Below are 18,794 nucleotides of genomic sequence, written 5' to 3'. Positions count from 1 at the left end.
CACGTTACCTCTTGAACAAATTGCAGGTGATATAAAACTCGGCTGCCAGACTCCTGCTTGGTCTTTCCAGCAGGTGTAGTGTTTGTTCTCATTTGCAATCTCTGCACTGGCTCCTGGTGGAGGCCCGAATAAAATTAAAAATTCTGTTGATTGCCTACAAAGCTCTCCATGGTCTGGGACCCATCTACTTGCAGAAGAGGTTCGATTTCTACATTCCGGCAAGACAGCTGCGTTCTTCCTCCCAACTTTTGGCGCAGATTCCTCGGTTCAACCGCCAAAGGCTTCCAAGGAGCTCTTGTGCCCGGATAGCGGCGCTGGCATGGAATGCACTGCCATTGGCTTTGCACAGCGTCAAAGATTATGTGACTTTAAAAAAAAAGCTGAAAACCTTTCACTTCTAGCTCTGCCTTTTGACTCAGACTCCTTTTCAGGTTCGCGCCGGGACACTCCTTGGATTATCTGTGCGCGCTAAAAGTTTATATAACATAACATATAAATGTGTTTAGCTAAATATTTAGGAATTATAGCAGAGACTTAGTACACAACCTACACAATTCAGAGATACACTTTCTCTTTCCCATGAAAAAAAGGAAAATAGGGCGAAGTGGATATAAAAATTTAAAAAAGACAGTGATACCAAAAACAAGCAACTAAAGAGGAGGGTAGTACTTTCAGTAATAGAACATGCTAACTTTCAATATATTGCCTCTCTATTAAAGAAAGCTTAAAAAAAGGCTGGATTAAACACATGTGGAAATCACTGCTGGACAGCCGACACAAAACATTACTTTAAGGTTATCAACTGCACTTGTTCAATGGAATCATGTACACGAGATAACAAAAAGAACTATAAAAACTACCCGATATAAAAAGTGCTGATTAAATGCCTGTCAAATTGAGGACACTACTGCTTCTGAACACTTACCATTATTTCCGGGTGACTGTAAAGCATCTCCAGTCAAGCTACACCATCCAACGGTGAAAATATCACGCGAATCATATCTACACCAGTAGTCAAATGCTCCTCTCCAGCCATCAAATGTAACAAAAATATCCTCTCCTCTACAATCTCCAATGGTTGCTGGGCAGATCATATACGGATTTTTCTTGTCTACTGCTTCGAGTTTCATCCCCACTTTAAACTCATTTCGAGGAGGTTTAGGAGGCTCCTAAAAACAATCGGAGTAGGTTTAAACAAGAGTCCTTTACATACAATATTTATTTCATAACCACCAATTCTGTTCCAAATTCACATCAGAATGATAAAACAAGGGAGAGGGTCCAAAAAAAATGCAGGAGGAAATATTGCTAAATTTTAATGGTAGTTCTTAATCAAGGGGATCCCAATTGAATTAATACAAAAGTGAAACTATGTGTGATAAAGGTTGGAGCTTTTTAGTTGTCTATAGAATGCAGATGCCAAGCTGCGAGATTCTAACATTTTAGAGTGTTCTGCATTCACCCGTTTCATGCCAAAAAAGGAAAAAAACTGCGTGCAGCAGTCCATAAAAAGTTGAGAAATTAGTCCCTTCCATTTGAGATCAGTTTGCAAATGGAATGTCGACACCTAAAAAGACTGGACCTAATACAAGGCCCTAAGGCTGATGAACGGGTCCATGTGTTATGACCAGTCAGCTTGACTGCTTGTAGATGTTCTAACTCTCTCTGAGCTGCCCACACATCCCTTGACTGCATTTTTATGGACCAGGGTGGCACGACCGCCTGCATATAGACGCTTTTCTGTATTCAAAACAATATGCACACATTTTTCTAGCGCAGCCGCAAAGCAGATCTGGTTGGACTTTCCTCCAAATCTCACTCTGCAGATGAACTACAAAAAGAAGCGGATTCTAAACAATTGAGATTTTCAGTTAATAATTCCCTTCAGCCCAGCTCTGAGCAAAGAAAAAGAAAATGTTACTGATCCGTATTTCACGGTGGCAGCTTGTCCTGTTGTGGATCACGTTCTGGGCATTATCGTGCCACGTAGTGTTGGGTTTGGAATATTGCAAGTTATTTGCTTCAAGAGTTTACATTTTTAATTTGAGAATGACTCCTCATATAGCTAAAAACCAGAACGCAAAAGCAAGCAGCATAACCTTCATATTACTGTATGCCCGTCCACCCCATTGTAATACACTTTATTGCTTATGCTTTTTAAGTAGGAAAGGTTTAGTAAAGACACCAATCAATCCTCCCCCGCCTCCCCCATTTTCACCAAAAGAGAAGATGGATGGTGCATGTGAATCTATAACATGACAAGCCACAAATAGCTGTTTACAGTCAAATAGCACATTCTGTTTGCAGAGTGTGTTGTTGTTGATCACACATTGTGTACAGACACAAAATCAGTGCCCCATTCCCCTAGGGTGGAGGTGGATGGTAAGCAGAGTAGGTGTAGTAAAGAAAGATTTTAAATCTCGGACCAACTTGGGTTTCTTTTTTAGCATGAATTTCAATACAATAATGCTTGCAAATGTATGAGCAGATACCCATGTTGATGACTTGCAAACACTCACAAGTGGGATGTCAGCAAAAGGTGGAATGTGTCCGCACAATATCCGTGAGTTGTCAGTTTGAGCGCACACAACCGACCTGACTGCATCACGCAGTCCATTTAGCTGTGCCCGCTTTCAAAATGGGGTTCCAAATGTGTGGGCACAAATGACACTAACTGTTCAGTCTTGTGTAAAGGCCTGGTTCTGTCTAGGGGGTAGCTGAGCGCTTGTTTGACATTAGTGTATATAGCACCCCTTCTGCCCAGCTTGAGGGATATTAAATCAATATCATACATTCAACGGTTTGATTGAGGTGGAAAGATAATACAAACTTTGAAAGGAATTGTGGATTTGTGTATAAGACTACTTTCTCATTGTGAACCTTAATGAAAGGTCCTTCCATTGACATTGTTTGGTGTTCAGTAACTCGGTGCAAAGAAGCAAGCAGAAATGCAACTTTCCATGTTAACAGCTGAAGTGATAAAGAGTACAGTGGCTCAAAATGTGGCGTGGCCCCATTATTATATTGGATTGTAATTGCATTTGTATAGACCTTACTACCACTGATGAGGCGTCGAAGCGCTTTTTTCGGCGAGTAGCACGCTACTCTGGGACCCATGGAGGGTTAATGTTGAATTAGTATAGTAAATTTTAAGTGGTGGATAGGTTAGTCAGTTTTTTGGATTCGGAGGGATAGCAAAAGGATAGAAGAGGAAAAAAGGTTTGTATTTATATAGCGCTTGTTACCCCTGATTGGGTGTTGAAGCACGCTAGTCCGGAAACCCATAAAGGATTAGTGGTGAATTAGTATGGTGAAATATGAAAGTAATTTGAGTGGTGGATATTAGTCAGTTATTTGGAGTGAGAAGGATAGCTGAGGGATAGAAGGGGAAGAAAGGTTTGTATTCATATAGCACCTGTTATCCTTGATGGGTGTTGAAGCACTTTTCTGGCAAGTAGCACGCTAGTAGGGCAATGTTAAAAAGGAAAGTAGACATAAGGGGTGCACTAAGTTGGCTAACCGTTGTTGAGCAAAGAGAAACAAAATGTCTGTTTTGTAAGTGGATGGCTATTGCTGACAGGTGAGTCTAAAAGAAGCGAAGAATAGAATTGCTTCCTTAAAGGAGTAAGGGTATTGTACTATGTGATAGAGCTGCAGTAGGTGGCTCTAAAGGGTAAAACATTTCAACTGTGCCTCATAGCGCAGCAGAGTTGTGGGGTGCTGTGCTTCCTTAAGAATACTTCATCACGCTGATGGTAAGTTACGGTATCCAAATTCTATAACTTCAGGAGCTATACTACTACATGCAAGACTGTGGATTGGGATGGCAAATTTGGCTGTTTGGCATTGTCAACAAGTTTGGGCAAACCCCGGGCTTCGAATGTGGCTGCATGGACATCTCAAGCAACTGAGTGTCACAACTGTCTGGCTCATGTTACTGCAACTAAGACCAAAGTCATGGGGGATTCTCGAATTTTTCAGACCAGAACAAGCACCAATGAAAGAGAAGGAAAAACAAATGCAAATATCCCAGACTAGATTCTTCACGGAGTAATCCCTTGAAATAGGGGAGGGGGGCGGTAGGGGTTAAAACCTGGAATTAAAGCTTTTGCATTTTTGTTTTAGCGACAGTCCTAGGTATGGTGTAATCCAAATTTGAAGTGTGAAATGAGGGTCTTGGGCTTCAGTTTCAACTTGTGTCTCCTTGTTGTGCCCGCAAAGGGCCTTTTAAATGACATTTATTGATTTTTCAACAAACAGATCAACGTGGTTATATTGCTTTTGCACATATGCAGGAGTAAAGAGTAAACCCTCTTTCTTTCTTATAATGCTGCTTACAAAGCACTGTCCGGTAGTAAAACATGTCATTAGCCATTACTATACATCTGACTTACTTCATAGCTATGGTAACCACTAATTGTGTTCTTATGTAGGATTCTTAGTTCAATGAGAAACCACATTGTTTTCTTCATGTACCACACATTTTGTCAAACGTCTAGAACAGTCATGGTTAGAATACAAAACCTTTTCTGCTAGCATACTGCAGTATACATGCTGGCACAATGAGTCAAATGTCAGTATAAAATGGCTACCCAAGCCCTGAGATATATCTCAACTCACAAACGTCAGTAAAATGAGACATGACATTTTTCTTGTATTTGAAAAACATTTGTCAGCCCCCAAATATTGAATAAAGTAGTTTCGCATGGAGTTCGAAACATGTCGAACAACCTTTTGAGACACACTTCCTCAGCTTTCCCCAGAATGGCTGGATCCAGAGGAATTCTAAATTATAAGAATACATGTTTGTTGACCTGCATCCTCCGAGGCACAGATTAGTCAAGACCCCAAACTTGACCAACTGAGTACTGTATAGTAGGTTCCACTATAGTATTTGTAGCTGAATTAATCAAAAGCCATCTTGCAGATGGTCTCCCTTCCTTGGCTACATGGAAGCCTCTACCCACTCGTCATAAAGTGGTCACACATTGACTACACATTTTTTCTCACTAATAGCTAGCATCACCAAGGAATTTTCATTAGGTACATGTATAGCAAATAAATTGCATGTTTTATCACAGGAACTATTAATATGCTATAGTCTATGGGGGAATTGTTGGTGACATATGCCAGCAGCTCTTCATCCTTCATAAGGACGTCTGACCTGTCGGTATCTAAACAATTGTGAGTCAAGTAACAAGAATTCCTCTAGAAGAATTTCTCTACTTTGGACCGGGGTGGCTGAGCTGCACTTGTCCTGCTCAATCTATCAGCAGCCTTTGACCCAGTCAGTCATTGGTTACTAGTGGATCGGCTGGACAAGACTGGAGTCTCCGGCACTGCGAAGAAGCTGCCTAACTCCTTTCTCTAAGGTCAGAAACAGTCCGTCCGGGTGAATTTGAATCCAGTGTGTACAGTCTGCCTTGCAGGATCCTTGCTCAACTCCACCTTATTTAACATTTACATTACTCCTCTGGCAGACCTGGTATGATCCTTCAGCTTTTTGTTAACATAATATGCTGATGATACTCAACTTGTAGTCCAGGTAGATATTGAGGAGAGTTGATACGGGGTTACTTTCTGCAGCTTATGAGGGCAGTCAGTTCCTGGATGTCTAGGAACTGCCTGAAATTAGATTCAGGAAAGACAGAGGTTCTGATTTGTGGTTCCCTGCCATCCTTTTGGTCCATTGGCTGGCAGTCTTCAGAGCTGGGCTCACTTCCCACCCCTGTAAGAGTGGCTAAGAATCTTGGTATTCTGATCATCAGCTGTCTTATCATCACCAGGTCAATGCTGTCACTTCTGCTGCCTATTATACTCTGAGAATGATCAAGAAGATCAATCCGTTCATTCCTGCCAACCTTCAGAAAACTGTTGTTCCCTCCTTAATGCGAACAAAGATGTACTACAGCAACGGGCTGTACTTGAATGCCCATCAGCATATCCATAACAAACTCCAGACCTTGCAGAATACAGCTGCTGGATTGCTTCTGAAAATTCCCAAATAATATTCAGTGTCAAGCTCCATCAGGATACTCCACTGGCTGCCAGTTAAGCAAAGGATACTTTTCAAATCTCTCTGCATTGTTTATAAGGCTTTGCATAGTCAAGGTTCGAGCTTCTTTAAAAAAATACATTTTTCTTGGTATGTTCCTGTCAGACCTTTACGCTCAGCTACTGCCAAAACTATCGCAGTACCGAGAGTTAACCGTGCTACATGGGGTGGCATGGGTTTTCTATTTAACACTGCCAAAGCCTGGAATGCACTTCCAGCTTCTATTGCATCGCTACTCAGCTTTTCAGGAAGTCTCTGAAAACATGGCTGATTTCTTCCTATTCGAGGTTCCTGTTGAGCCTTACTCTGGTTGCAATTGGCTAGCGCCAAGACGCCCACAGACATTCAAGTGTTTCACAAAAATATATAACATAACAATCAATACTTCATTCGCTTAGATGACCTGAAAGTTCTATATGTCTCTCACCTTTGATAACCCAATGACATCTCATTTAAGGAATCACAGCATTTCACAAACAGATCTTGTAAAATATCTGTACCCCAGAGCAGCCTATTGGGAATCAGAACCTCATGAGGAGCCACAACTTGCAGGCTTGTATCACTGTCTTGAGATTGTCTGGTAGAATGTAAAGAAATTCAACTTTGTAAAGTACCCTTGAGTATAGCTCCTATTAATTATCCAGAGTATGCCTGTCTGCTCTAAAGCAATGCTCTTGCTGAGATGCAAAAGCCCAATCATTTATTACCACTAACTGACGAATCCAGTAGTAAAGTCTTCGATACGGTAATCCAATTGTTCCATCATAAACTATAAAACTAAGCTTGGCGAAATAAATCTTTGCTGCACCTCCATCTCATAACAAAATGCACATCTGCTCTTTAACCGTGGTGAAATATGTGGTGCCTATCCAATACAGGGTGTTCTATCAAACACAAACTAAGTGAGTGCAATCAGTTTGTATAATGCTGCTCTATTCAGTAAGAGTACCAGACCAGTCCTCCAATGGGCACAGATGTTGTAAACCTTGTCAAGGTAGCCTGCTGGTCCTATTCCACATACAGCTCATTGTTTATGGTAATGCACAGCCCAGGTACTGCAAGCCTTCTGCTGAGACATGTAAAGGGCAGTCTAAGTGGCATCAATATCGATTTGGTCTAGTTAGGGTGAAAACGTGATTATCTTTTATACATCTTCACCACATTGAAGAAGCGCTGTATTGAGGGGAACAGGGTCTGCAAATTTGATGTCTGTCTCTGTAAGGTGTTCTGCCAGGAGTTTTATCAGGTGTCGGAGAGTCCACAGTCACTTCTCTTGCCCAATTTCAGACAGAGGTACAAAGTGTATGCCTTCTTATTCTCAAATTTAATACAGAATAGCCATGTTGTCTGTGTGTATTAGTAAATTCGTGCCCTGCAAGTGCCTCAAACCCGTTCACTGCTAGAAACACTGCCTTTACTTCTATCACACTGATGAGAAGTAAGCGCTCCCCATCTCTGAATAGAGTCGTCGATCATCAGAGTTATGTGCATCTGGAAATCTGGAGAGTATTGCACTGACGCAACAACATTATATCTTCACAATCCCCAGTAGCTGGTGGCGCTGGGATGCTAAACACTTTTTGATGGATGGATCTGCAGGCCCACATTTGGAACTATGCCCAAAGCCACCATGCCCAAAAACTTCATCACCATTCTCACGGTCAGAGATTGTCAACTGGAATAAGACTCTAAAATACCTGTACTCTCTCCAGAATTGGAATGCTTGAGTCTGGGACAGCAGTGGTTTCAGATGAGACTTTAAGGCACTGATGGTAAACCCTAACTGACAAAGTTGGAACACTGTTAATAGTGTGAGACGGGCATTGCAAAGCTCTTATCCCTTTCACTAGATCATCATCTTGATAAGGGTACCATGAATTCACTGGCGGCAGGATTGAGCAGCCACCACAGAAAAGCATGTTGTAAATTTATCCTGACAGGTAAAACTGTTAACTGACCTACTCTAAAATGAAGGTACTGAAATGTCTCAGTAGTTTGCAAAAAGGCATTCTTGAGGTAGAGTGCCACTAGGAAGTTGCCTTCTTATAGGAGCATGATCACTTCCTAAAATGTTGTCATCTTGAAATGAATTGCTTGCAGGAAGGTACAGAGGATCCACAGATCAAACATAGAACAAAGAACGCTCTCCTTATTTGGTATCAGGAAGTACAATGAATACAAACGAATATAGGGACACTTCTTCTAGTACAATCTTGATTAGCAGGGAGCCAATCTCTTTTTAGTAACAACGGGGCATCTTCTCTATTCCTTTTGTCCTTTGTGAAGGCAAATTTTAGGGTAGGTGCTTAAACTTAATGGCGGAGCCTTGCGGCACCATAGGCAATATCAATTGGTTTGTACGTCTTCTACTCCACTCTTTAAGGCAAGTCCTTTAGCCTTACATTAACAGGAATTTTGTGATAGGGGGAAGGTACACAATAACTGCTTCAATGAAGCAGAAGCTGCTTCGACATGGGAGCCTATGCCGCAAATTCTGTTCCCTCTAAGGTTTGAGGAGACACAGGGCGCCCAGATAAGCCAGTATTGAACCTCAGGAAAGTATATACAATAGTGGTACCAAAAAAGACTGCTTTATTGACTTAAACTTAGATATTTAGTAAGGAATACATTTCCCAACACCCACTCAGTGTAAACAACAAAAAGACACCTCTGTCCAATGAAGGTATTTATTCATACCAATACATCGTAACATCAGTTTCAACAATAATAAACATCTTAATTTCTCATGTCAGACTGTATAGAACGTCCAATCGTGATCACATGGTACATAAGAGGAAAAAGGTGAAAGTGAACATGTAAAACTACAAGCGATGGAGAAAACTTTCAGCGAGTAGTCAGAAGAAGAATTTTTCTTATACTAGAAGCACTTAGAATTGACTGTGTATGGGCTATGTCTGGTCTGCTCGTTAGGGTAAACAACAGGGTTTCAGCCTTGGTGCATAAATTATATGGTTATCAAGTATGTACCGTGTTGGTAGATCACGACAGGATAGAGCAAACATGAATCAAAGGTCAGATACTGTTGGTTCCAGTTACTTGACGACTGATAATGAATTAATCAGTAGATGTGAGTTTTCGGAATGAGGCAGATGACGTGGCAATCGCCACTGGAGACGCTGAGAAGCAAGACAGTTAAAGTTTTTTGATGATATGATTAAACAAGTTACTTACCTTCGGTAACGATATATCTGTAAGAGACATATATTAGTTATGGATCCCTTACCTTAGAATTACCCCCAGGCGTCTGACTGGATCAGGAGATTTTTTCCTCAGCAGTACCCCTGCGCGTTGGTAAGTGGCGCCGGCAGACTCTGCGTTCATCGATGGAGTCGTGCTCACCGGAATGATGCTGCGGTATCTACTTAGACGCCGCCCCTGCACGCTGACGTCAGTTCTTGACACGACGTTCCACGCCAGAAGCACAGAGCCATGCAAGACACTGACCACTCGTGCATAAAACTAGTCCCTGAAAGGGAGTCCCTTACCCTAGAAATCAGTTCGCAGAATGGGGAGGATGAGTGGGGCAGTAAGGAATCCATAACTAATATATGTCTCTTACAGACATATCATTACCAAAGGTAAGTAACTTGTTCATCTGAAAGAGACCATTAGTTATGGATTCCTTACCTTAGAATAGATACTCCAGCAATACCAACCCCGGAGGTGGGTCTGCAAACTAAGTTCCCACCAAGAAAGTCCTGGAGAACTGAACGGCCAAAGAAGCAGTCTCTCTGGACTAGGCTATTCAGGCAGTAGTGTTTGGTAAACATGTGCAGCGAAGCCCACGTAGCTGCCTGGCAGATGTCAAGAAGGGGGACTCCACGTCCCAAAGCAGTAGTGGCTGCCGTCGCCCTGGTGGAATGGGCGCGCAACCCTACTGTTGGTTCCTTTTTCGCCAAGGAATAGCAAATTTTAATGCAAAGAATGACCCATCGAGAGATGGTTCGTTTTTGCACGCCCCACCTTTCTTGGCGCTCACATCGCCAACAAAGAGCTGATAATCCACACGGAATTGTTTTGTGCGATCCAGATAAAATGAAAGCGCACGTTTTAGATCCAGACAGTGGAGCCTCTCCTCCTCTTTAGAAGGATGCGGGAGTGGGAAGAAGGTGGGCAAAGTGATGGTCTGTCCTATGTGGAAAGAGGTAACCACTTTGGGAAGGAAGGAAGGCCTTGTGCGAAGGACAACCTTGTCTGGATGAACAGCCAGGAAAGGAGGTTTAGAAGAAAGAGCCCGAAGCGCACTCACCCTGCAAGCAGAGGTGAAGGCAACCAGAAAGGCAGTTTTTAGAGTCAAGAGTCTGAGAGGACAATTATGTAGCGGCCTGAAAGGAGCGCACATAAGATACGTCAGAACAAGGTTAAAGTCCCACTGCGGTGTTACTAAAGGAATAGGAGGAAATAAGTGAGTAATGCCCTTAAGGAAACGATTTACAATAGGGGAATTGAAAAGAGAAGGCTGATCAGGAAGCCGAAATTGCAGAAAGATAGCCTTTAAGGGTGCCCAGAGCAGAGCCCTGCTGGGTCAAAGAAAGAATGAAGAGGAGAACCTCTAAAAGCGGGGCAGAAAGAGGATCCACAGCCTTTGCTGTGCACAATGCCACAAATTTGTTCCATCTACAGGCGTATACTGTTTTAGTGGAGGGACGTCTGGCTGCCAAGATTACATTACAGACTTCGGGAGGAAGGTTGAAAGCTGTCAACTGTCGCCGCTCAAACTCCACGCAAGGTGGTGGAGGCTGGACAGGTTCGGGTGGAGGACCGTCACCTGCTGCTGCAACAGAAGATCCTCTCGAAGAGGCAGTCTGACAGGAGGATCGATGGCCATGTTGAAGAGCTCTGGATACCAGACTCTTCGTGCTCAATCCAGAGCCACAAGAATAACTTGGGCCCAGTCGCGCTTGATCTTCTTCAGCACTCTGGGCAGAGGTGGTATAGGCGGAAAGGCGTATAGAAGATTGCAACTCCACTACCGACGAAAAACATCGCCTAGCGAGTGCCGCCTTGGAAATTCTATTGCGCAGAACTGCTGACATTGCACGTTCTCTTCAGTGACAAATAGATCTAACCAAGGATCTCCCCACTGCGGAAAGAGACCTTCCACCACCTCCGAGTGAAGACGCTATTCGTGATCCATCAAGCACCGGCGACTGAGTTCGCCCACCCTGGCTTTCAGTGAACCTGCCAGGTGTTTAACCACCAGGGACATCCCCTCATGTTGCAGCCACTTCCAGAGATGAAGTGCCTCCTGGCATAAGGTCCACGATCCCCACCCCGCCCTGTTTGTTGCAATACCACATGGCGGTGGTGTTGGATTTGAACACCTGCAGTACTCTTCCTTTGACAGAAAGAAGGAATGCCTTCAATGCAAGACGAATCGCCCGGAGCTCCAGATGGTGGATATGGAGCCCGGACTCCGCCAGAGACCAGAGGCCTTTGATCTCCACTTCCCCCATGTGGCAGCCCTGCCCCAGAAGTGACGCATCCGTCACCACAGTGAACTCTGGTTGGGGAAGGGAGCGGGATCTGCCGTTAACTCAATCCTGGTTCGTGAGCCACCACTGCAATTGGTGTGCAGTGCCCTCTGAGATCTGGAGGCAATCGGAAAGATTCCCCTGATGCTGTGCCCACTGGAACTTCAGGTCCCACTGCAGAGCCCGCATATGCCACCTGGCATAGTTCACCAGCAGGATGCAGGAGGCCCAGCAGCCTCAGGGTCAATCTGATTGAAACCTGGGATAGAGGCTGAAAGTTCGGAATCATAGCCCGAATATCCCGGACTCGCTGTTTGGGAGGTTAGGCCCGAAACTGCACAGTGTCCAGAACCGCCCCGATGAAAAGGAGCTTCTGAGAGGGAATCAGGTGCGACTTCGGCATGTTGATAGTGAACCCCAGCGAATGCAGAAGGTCCACTGTAGTCTGGAGGTTGGAGACAACAGCATGGGGCGAGTCCGCCTTCAACAGCCAGTCGTCGAGATAGGAGAAGACTGGAATGCCTGATCTGCGCAGATGAGCTGCGACCACCGCCATCACTTTCGTGAACACCCGAGGGGCGCTGGTAAGGCCAAAGGGGAGCACAGTAAACAGAAAATGCTCGTGGCCTACCGTGAACCGTAGGTTACCCCTGTGGGCTGGCAGGATGGGAATGTGGAAGTAAGCGTCCTGCAAGTCCAACACTACCATCCAGTCTCCATGGTCGAGGGCAGACAGGACCTGAGCTACTGGCAACATTTTGAACTTCTCTTTCCGGAGGAAGCGGTTGACGTTCCTGAGATCCAAGATAGGACGCAGGGAGGAGACTGCGGCGCGTGATCAAGATGGCCGCGTGAGCCTAGAGCTCCCGAGACCCTCGCTCCCTCCGGCAGATATCCTGTCTAGTATCCTGCTTTTGATGCCCGGAATATTGGAGGGGAGCCGTTGCTGAGGCGAGAGCCGTTGTCCGGATCGAAATCGCCCACCGGAGACCGAAGTTGTACTGCCTGGAAGTTTGTGGCCTACTCCCCGGAAGGTGCCTGGGACTTGCGTTGGCACAGTGCCCGTGCACTAATTGAACAACAGCGGCCACGCGAGGGGCGAATCGTCGGAAGGAAGGTGTCCTCACTTTCACTTTCGCTTTCCTGTCTCCACCGCGCCCGGCCTGGACGGGGGTAGCGCCAGTCACTGGCTGCATGGTTGTCTACTCTGTATGGGCAAAGAGATTGTCCCCTCGGCAGATAGCGATGTCGAGTAAATCGGACGCCGAAAAACAGAAGCCCAAAAGTACCAGGCGGGGAGGCTACACCCAGACTAACAACATGGACCGCTATGCCCACCAGAAGGGGTCACCGGGCGGATCGGGACAGACACTGGAGGCCACGAATGACGGGTCGCCCCCCTCCGCGGAACCAACCCTGCAAGATATCATGGGGGCCATCGAGGGGATGAAGTCCTCTATCGGACAACAATTTGAGACCCTGGCGCATAAAGTGGATGCCATATCGATCGACGTCAATCTGATTCGGGCAGACCTGGGGAAAACTAATGAGCGGGTTCAGTCCTTAGACCTCAAGACTGCAGGCCTCCTGGGCGACGTCTCCGGCCTTCAGCTGGAAGTCCGTACCTTGCGGACTGCAAATGATCACTTTGCCCGACGGTTGGAAGAGTTCGAGGGCCGCGCAAGGCGCAATAACGTGCGCATTATTGGGGTCCCGGAAACTTCGGAGGAACAGTCAGTGGACCTGTTTGTGGAGGACCTGGTGGTGAACCATCTGGCGCCCAAAGGCCTTAGTAAGTTTTTTACGGTTGAAAGGGCCCACAGAGTTCCTGGCGGGAGGCCCAAGGTGGGGGCCCCTCCGAGGCCAATTGTCGCCAGGATCTTTAACTTCAGGGACCGTGATGCCATTCTGCAAGCATCGCGGGTGTCCGGCCCGACGCTATTCCAGAACACCACTGTAAGTTTCTATCCGGACTTTACCCAGATGGTACAGAAGCAACGACAAGGCTTCCTGGCGGTCAAGAGGAGGCTACGAGAGATGGGACTGAAATATGCCATGCTCTTCCCGGCCAGGTTGCGTGTGGTGTTCGAAGAGCGGACTTTCTTTTTTTAATCACCAGCCATGGTCGGAGATTGGCTTGACACATTGCCCCAAGGACGGACTAACGTGGAACGCTCCGGTGGAGCAGACGGTGGCGGCGATGAACAATGAGCCTGGACTTCAGTACCAGATCTCCGGTTCCCCCGGGAGGGTGACAATCCGGGGGGTAGCGGGGGCAATATGGGAGCTTTTTCCTCCTCTGGGGTTCTTTTTGTAGATTAGTCTTTGTATGGGGCGACAGGCACACTGCAAGTTGGGGGGCATTTTAGAGCTTACGCAGGGGTGCAGGGTGGGGGGTGGATTGGGGTTGTTGTTGGGGTTGTTGTTTTTGGTTATGCAAGGCGTAAAGATGCAAGCTTCTGTGACTCTAGTGCGGTTCCATGCGGGGGGGGGGTGGTCTCCTTACATGTTGGGATGGGGGGTAGGGGCTTAAAAATACTCAGTTGGAATGTAAATGGCTTGGGGGATCGTATTAAGCGTGGGATTGTCCTGCAATTCCTGAAGAGATGTACCCCTGATATTGTCTTATTGCAAGAGACGCACTTGATTGGTAACATGTGCTATGCACTCAATAGGAAAGGCTACAAGTTTGTTGCACACTCCGGGTTTTCCTCGGGGTCTAGAGGGGCTGGAATACTCGTCAGGTCCTCCCTGCCCTTTGAGGTTGACTCCACTACTGTTGACGATAGGGGACGCTTCGCGGCTGTAGCGGGGAGGTGGGAGGGCAGGACGCTGGTCCTGGTGTCGGTTTATGTCCCTCCTGCACTGCAACCTTCCACACTTGCGGACTTAGAGAGGACTTTGTTGGATCTCCCAGAGGGAATGTTGGTGGTGGGTGGCGACTTTAATGCGGTAGGCTCCGGATTGCTTGACAGACACCCGCCGAGGAGCTCGGGGGGGGCCCAGAAATGGCTTCCGGACTTTGTAGATACCCTTGGACTGGTTGATTGTTGGAGACTACTGCATCCCACACAGCGGCAATACACTTTCCATTCCGGGGCGCATGGCAGTCTCTCCAGAATTGATTATGTGCTTACCCTAGCTGCACACGCCTCCTTTGTCTCTGAGGCCAGGCACATGGCACGGGGTATTTCTGACCATTCGCCGGTGTGGATCTGTATGGATGTTGGTAGAGGAATGGGGGGTAGGGTGGCCCCAATTAACCCGTGGTATCTCAGGGACCCTATGACTCGTAGTGCGGTGCTGAAGGCGGTCGATCGTTACTTCCAGGAGAATCTCGGCTCGGTCACGTCGGCTGTGTCTTTGTGGGAAGCGTTCAAAACAGTGCTTAGGGGAGAGGCCCTCTCCTTGATAGTAGCGGCCAAGCGTCGGCGAGACGCGGAGGTCGCCCAGATTGAGGCGGAGATCGCGGAATTGGAGCTGTCATTGGAGGGGGAGGTTACGGCGGCGGCGCTGCACAATTTGACCCTCAAGCAGTCGGAGTACAGGGCCCTTGTGACGGACGCGGCCAAAGCCTTGAGTAGGGAACAGCGGGGCCGTCTGTACGACGTCGGGGACAAGGCCGGGAAATTAATCGCGTGGCTGGATAAAAAGGAGCGGGTCAATCGTGTTGTGCCAGACCTCGTGACGGAGGATGGAGTCGTTGTCGCGGAGCCGGATGGCATAGTCCAGTGCTTTGCGGATTACTTCCACACGGTCTATACCTCCGTGTCGTGCAGGCCAGTGGGGGATTCGTGTGAACTCCTGCGTGACCTTGCCTTTCCGACATAGACAGGGACGATCTTGATGGCGATATCACAGTCGACGAAATCGCGGGGGCTATCCGTTCGTTACGTTCGGGCAAGGCCTTGGGCCCGAATGGCCTGCCAATTGAGTTCTACAAACTCCGGCCAGATAAGATCGCTCCGCATTTGCGAGCTATGTTCGTGGAGGCGCGGGAGACGGGATGCCTCCCACGCGACCAGCGCCTGGCAACAATCGTGGTCATACATAAAGATGGTAAGCCCAGGAACAGGTGCAGCTCATATAGGCCGATCTCGCTCCTTAATGCCGAGCCGAAGATCCTCGCTAAAATCCTCGCTAACCGTTTGGTCAGGGTGATCGGTGATCTGATCCACCCTGACCAATCCGGATTCATCCCGCATCGTAACACCGCGTTGAACCTTAGGCGCATCCACGGAGTGATCGCAAGGGTGGGGACGATGCGGGAGCCGGCCATTGTGGCAGCGCTTGACGCAACAATGGCTTTCGATACGGTAGAGTGGGAATACCTGTGGGCTGCGCTTGCGAAATTCGGCTTTGGACCCGGATTTATGGGCTGGGTGAGGCTATTATATGAAGAGCCTCTCGCTCAGGTTGCGGTCAACGGTAGGGCGTCCCGCCCTTTCGGGCTGGGGAGAGGTACCAGGCAGGGCTGTCCTCTGTCGCCGCTGTTGTTTGCTCTTGCTCTCGAGCCGCTGGCGGCCTGGATACGATGGCACCCGGAGGTGAGGGGGCTTCGCTGGTCACCTGACCACGAGGACCGCATCTCCCTCTATGCCGATGATATCCTGCTTTATCTCGCTTCACCCCGGAAGTCCCTCATAGTTATCTGCGACATTTTGACTTCCTTCGGGAGGAATTCGGGACTAACCATTAACTGGGGGAAGTCATATCTGTATGCCTTGTGTGGAGACGTCCCGGTTCCCCCGCGGAATTGCCCGATACAGATCGCCCGGGAAGGTTTCATGTATCTTGGGATTTATATCTCCACCGACCCAACGGTACGGTATGAGAGGAACCTGGTCCCTCCGCTGGCGCGCCTGAGGCGAGATGTAGTGGGCTGGCGGCGGCTGCCGCTTTCCCTCCTTGGCCGAGCTGTGCTATTCAAAATGATGTCTCTTCCCCGTTTTCTCTATGTCCTGCAGAACACCCAGGAGCTGGTTCCGGCCAGCTACTTTCGGGAGGTCGAGAGTCTCCAGCGCTCGCTGCTGTGGGACGGCCGTCCGCGTATAGCGATAGCAAAACTAACTCTTCCTTGGTACGATGGGGGTATCGCGCTTCCCGACATCAGAAGATACTATTGGGCCTCCCAGCTGAGTGCGATCAACCATGGAGTCTACGGCCCGGCGCTTAGCCCCGGCTTCGCTATGGACCGGTGGTTGCTGCGTGGGGGTGGCTACTATAGAGCACTTTACTCGAGGCCCCCGGCTGGGTCCCTCACGGGGCCGACCGAGGTGGCGGTGAATGTGTGGAAGACAGTCACGAACTCGTTGGGCTGGAAAGATAGGCTCACCCTCGCCACTCCGTTGTATGACTCAGATATGCTGGGGAAACTTTGGCACTCTAAGGGATTCGAGAAATGGGACCTGATTGGCATCTCCCGGGTGGGCGACCTGCTGGTCAAGGGGCGGATTAAGTCGTTTGACGAACTACGGACGGAATATGCGCTGGAGGGCACGGAATATTTCCGGTATGCGCAGGTGCGCCATGCGCTGCGGTCGGTGCTCGTTGAGGGGGAGAGGGTGCCTGAGTCCTCTCCCTTGGAGGACCGGATCCTGGACGGCCATATGCCGGAGAGCACAATCTCCCTAATTTACAAAAAGCTTGTGAATGTCCGGACCGACCTCCTCATGGGGGTTCGGGATCAGTGGACTAGGGACGGCCTTGAGCTGGACGATGAAGATTGGCAATACGCCGTCTCCTCTCCTAAGGAGGTCGCGATCCCCGCCAGACTACGGTTGGTCCAGCTTAAGATACTGCACAGAGTCTACGTCACTGGGCCCCGGCTGGTTCATATGGGATTTTCCGAGGATGGGTTATGCAAGAGGGGCTGCGGGATGGTGGGCACCTTCCTACATATCATATGGGAGTGTGGTGTGATTGCGGACTTTTGGAAGCGGATTCACGTGGTGATGCAGGAGGTCACGGGTATAGTACTGCACCCAGAGGCGCGGCGCTGTCTTTTGAATGTGTGGGGTCCTACGGATTATGACGCAGCGCAGACTCAATGGGTGACCCTAGGCAATATGGTGGCTAAGCGAGATATAGCACGACTGTGGGGATCCCATAGCCCGCCCACCCTGGACGCATGGAAGGACAACATGGACTGGAGCATGTTTCGGGAGAAAACGGTGTATAGTGCACGGGGGAGGCCTAAGAAATGGCATAAGGTATGGGGAAGTTGGAACCAATATAGGGGAGGCATATGTCTGCCTCCTGCCATTGAACCGCCGGAGGAGCCACTTTCCCCCTAGCCTCACTTCCGACTTGGGTTTTCCTGATGCACCTCCGTTAGAATGTTAGTGCCTCTGCTCTCCCTCATCCTCCCGATCGTTGGCTTTGATTTGATGTTGGAAATGGGGCCGCGCCCCCGCTGGAAACTGGCACGACTTTGTGGTGTATACTGCCTTGCTTGTTGTGTTTATTGTAGGTAGTTTTCAAAAATGAGACCTTTGTCATTCTCCTGCATTAGAGCTATGGAGGACTTCACGTGTTGCTTGTTTAGCTGCCGAACCTCCGGGATGTCGGCTGAATAGCTGTGTATCTGATTTATGCGAATAAAGGTTTAAAAAAAAAAAAAAAAAAAAAAAAAAGATAGGACGCAGGCCCTTGTCCTTCTTGGGAACCAGAAAGTAGTGGGAGTAACAACCACGACCTACTTCTGGGACAGGGACTCGATCGATAGCTCCCTTGGCCAAGAGAGCTGTAACTTCCTGATGGAGAAGGGCCAAGTGATCATCCGACATGCGATGGAGTGTTGGTGGCATGGAGGGAGGGGTAGTCTCGAAGGTGATGGAGTAGCCCCTTCCGACTATCTGCAAAACCCATCTGTACGCCGTGATGTTGTGCCAGTGGGAGAGGTGATGGCGGATCCTGCTGCTTACTGCCAACTGGTGGCCCTGAACGGTCAGACTAGGAAGGCTTAGAGGCTGCTGCAGAGAGGGCACTTGTGGACTGGCCCGCCATGCTGGCCCCCAAACCCACACCGTGGGGTCCCACGTCCCCCGCCGCGCAGAGGCTGGGTAGCTTGCGCCGGCCTGTGACCCTGGGTGGAATGTGGTAGGGCACCCCTTCCGTAGCCACGAAAGGGGCAAAAGGCAGACAGCACAGGACACGAGGTGGCAGCGAGGCCCAAGGATCTGGCCGTAGCTATAGAATCCTTGAAGCGCTCAAGTGCACTATCCGCCTTGTCGCCAAACAGG

General features: G+C 48.3%; 1 protein-coding gene across 4 annotated transcripts in view; it reads right to left on the bottom strand.

The window, feature by feature from the left end:
- Window positions 1-18,794, bottom strand: part of SCML2 (Scm polycomb group protein like 2) — a 752,432-nt gene that overhangs the window by 457,330 nt on the left and 276,308 nt on the right. For all 4 annotated transcript variants that reach the window (XM_085622654.1, XM_085622657.1, XM_085622655.1 and 1 more), the window contains one exon: window positions 926-1,169. In XM_085622654.1, coding sequence (XP_085478780.1) covers window positions 926-1,169 — 244 coding nt within the window. The remainder of the gene's footprint in view (window positions 1-925; window positions 1,170-18,794) is intronic.

This window comes from Triturus cristatus, chromosome 8, assembly GCF_964204655.1.
Source record: "Triturus cristatus chromosome 8, aTriCri1.1, whole genome shotgun sequence".
In the NCBI taxonomy this organism is placed as follows: domain Eukaryota; kingdom Metazoa; phylum Chordata; class Amphibia; order Caudata; family Salamandridae; genus Triturus; species Triturus cristatus.
This window is presented reverse-complemented; position numbering and strand designations above follow the sequence as displayed.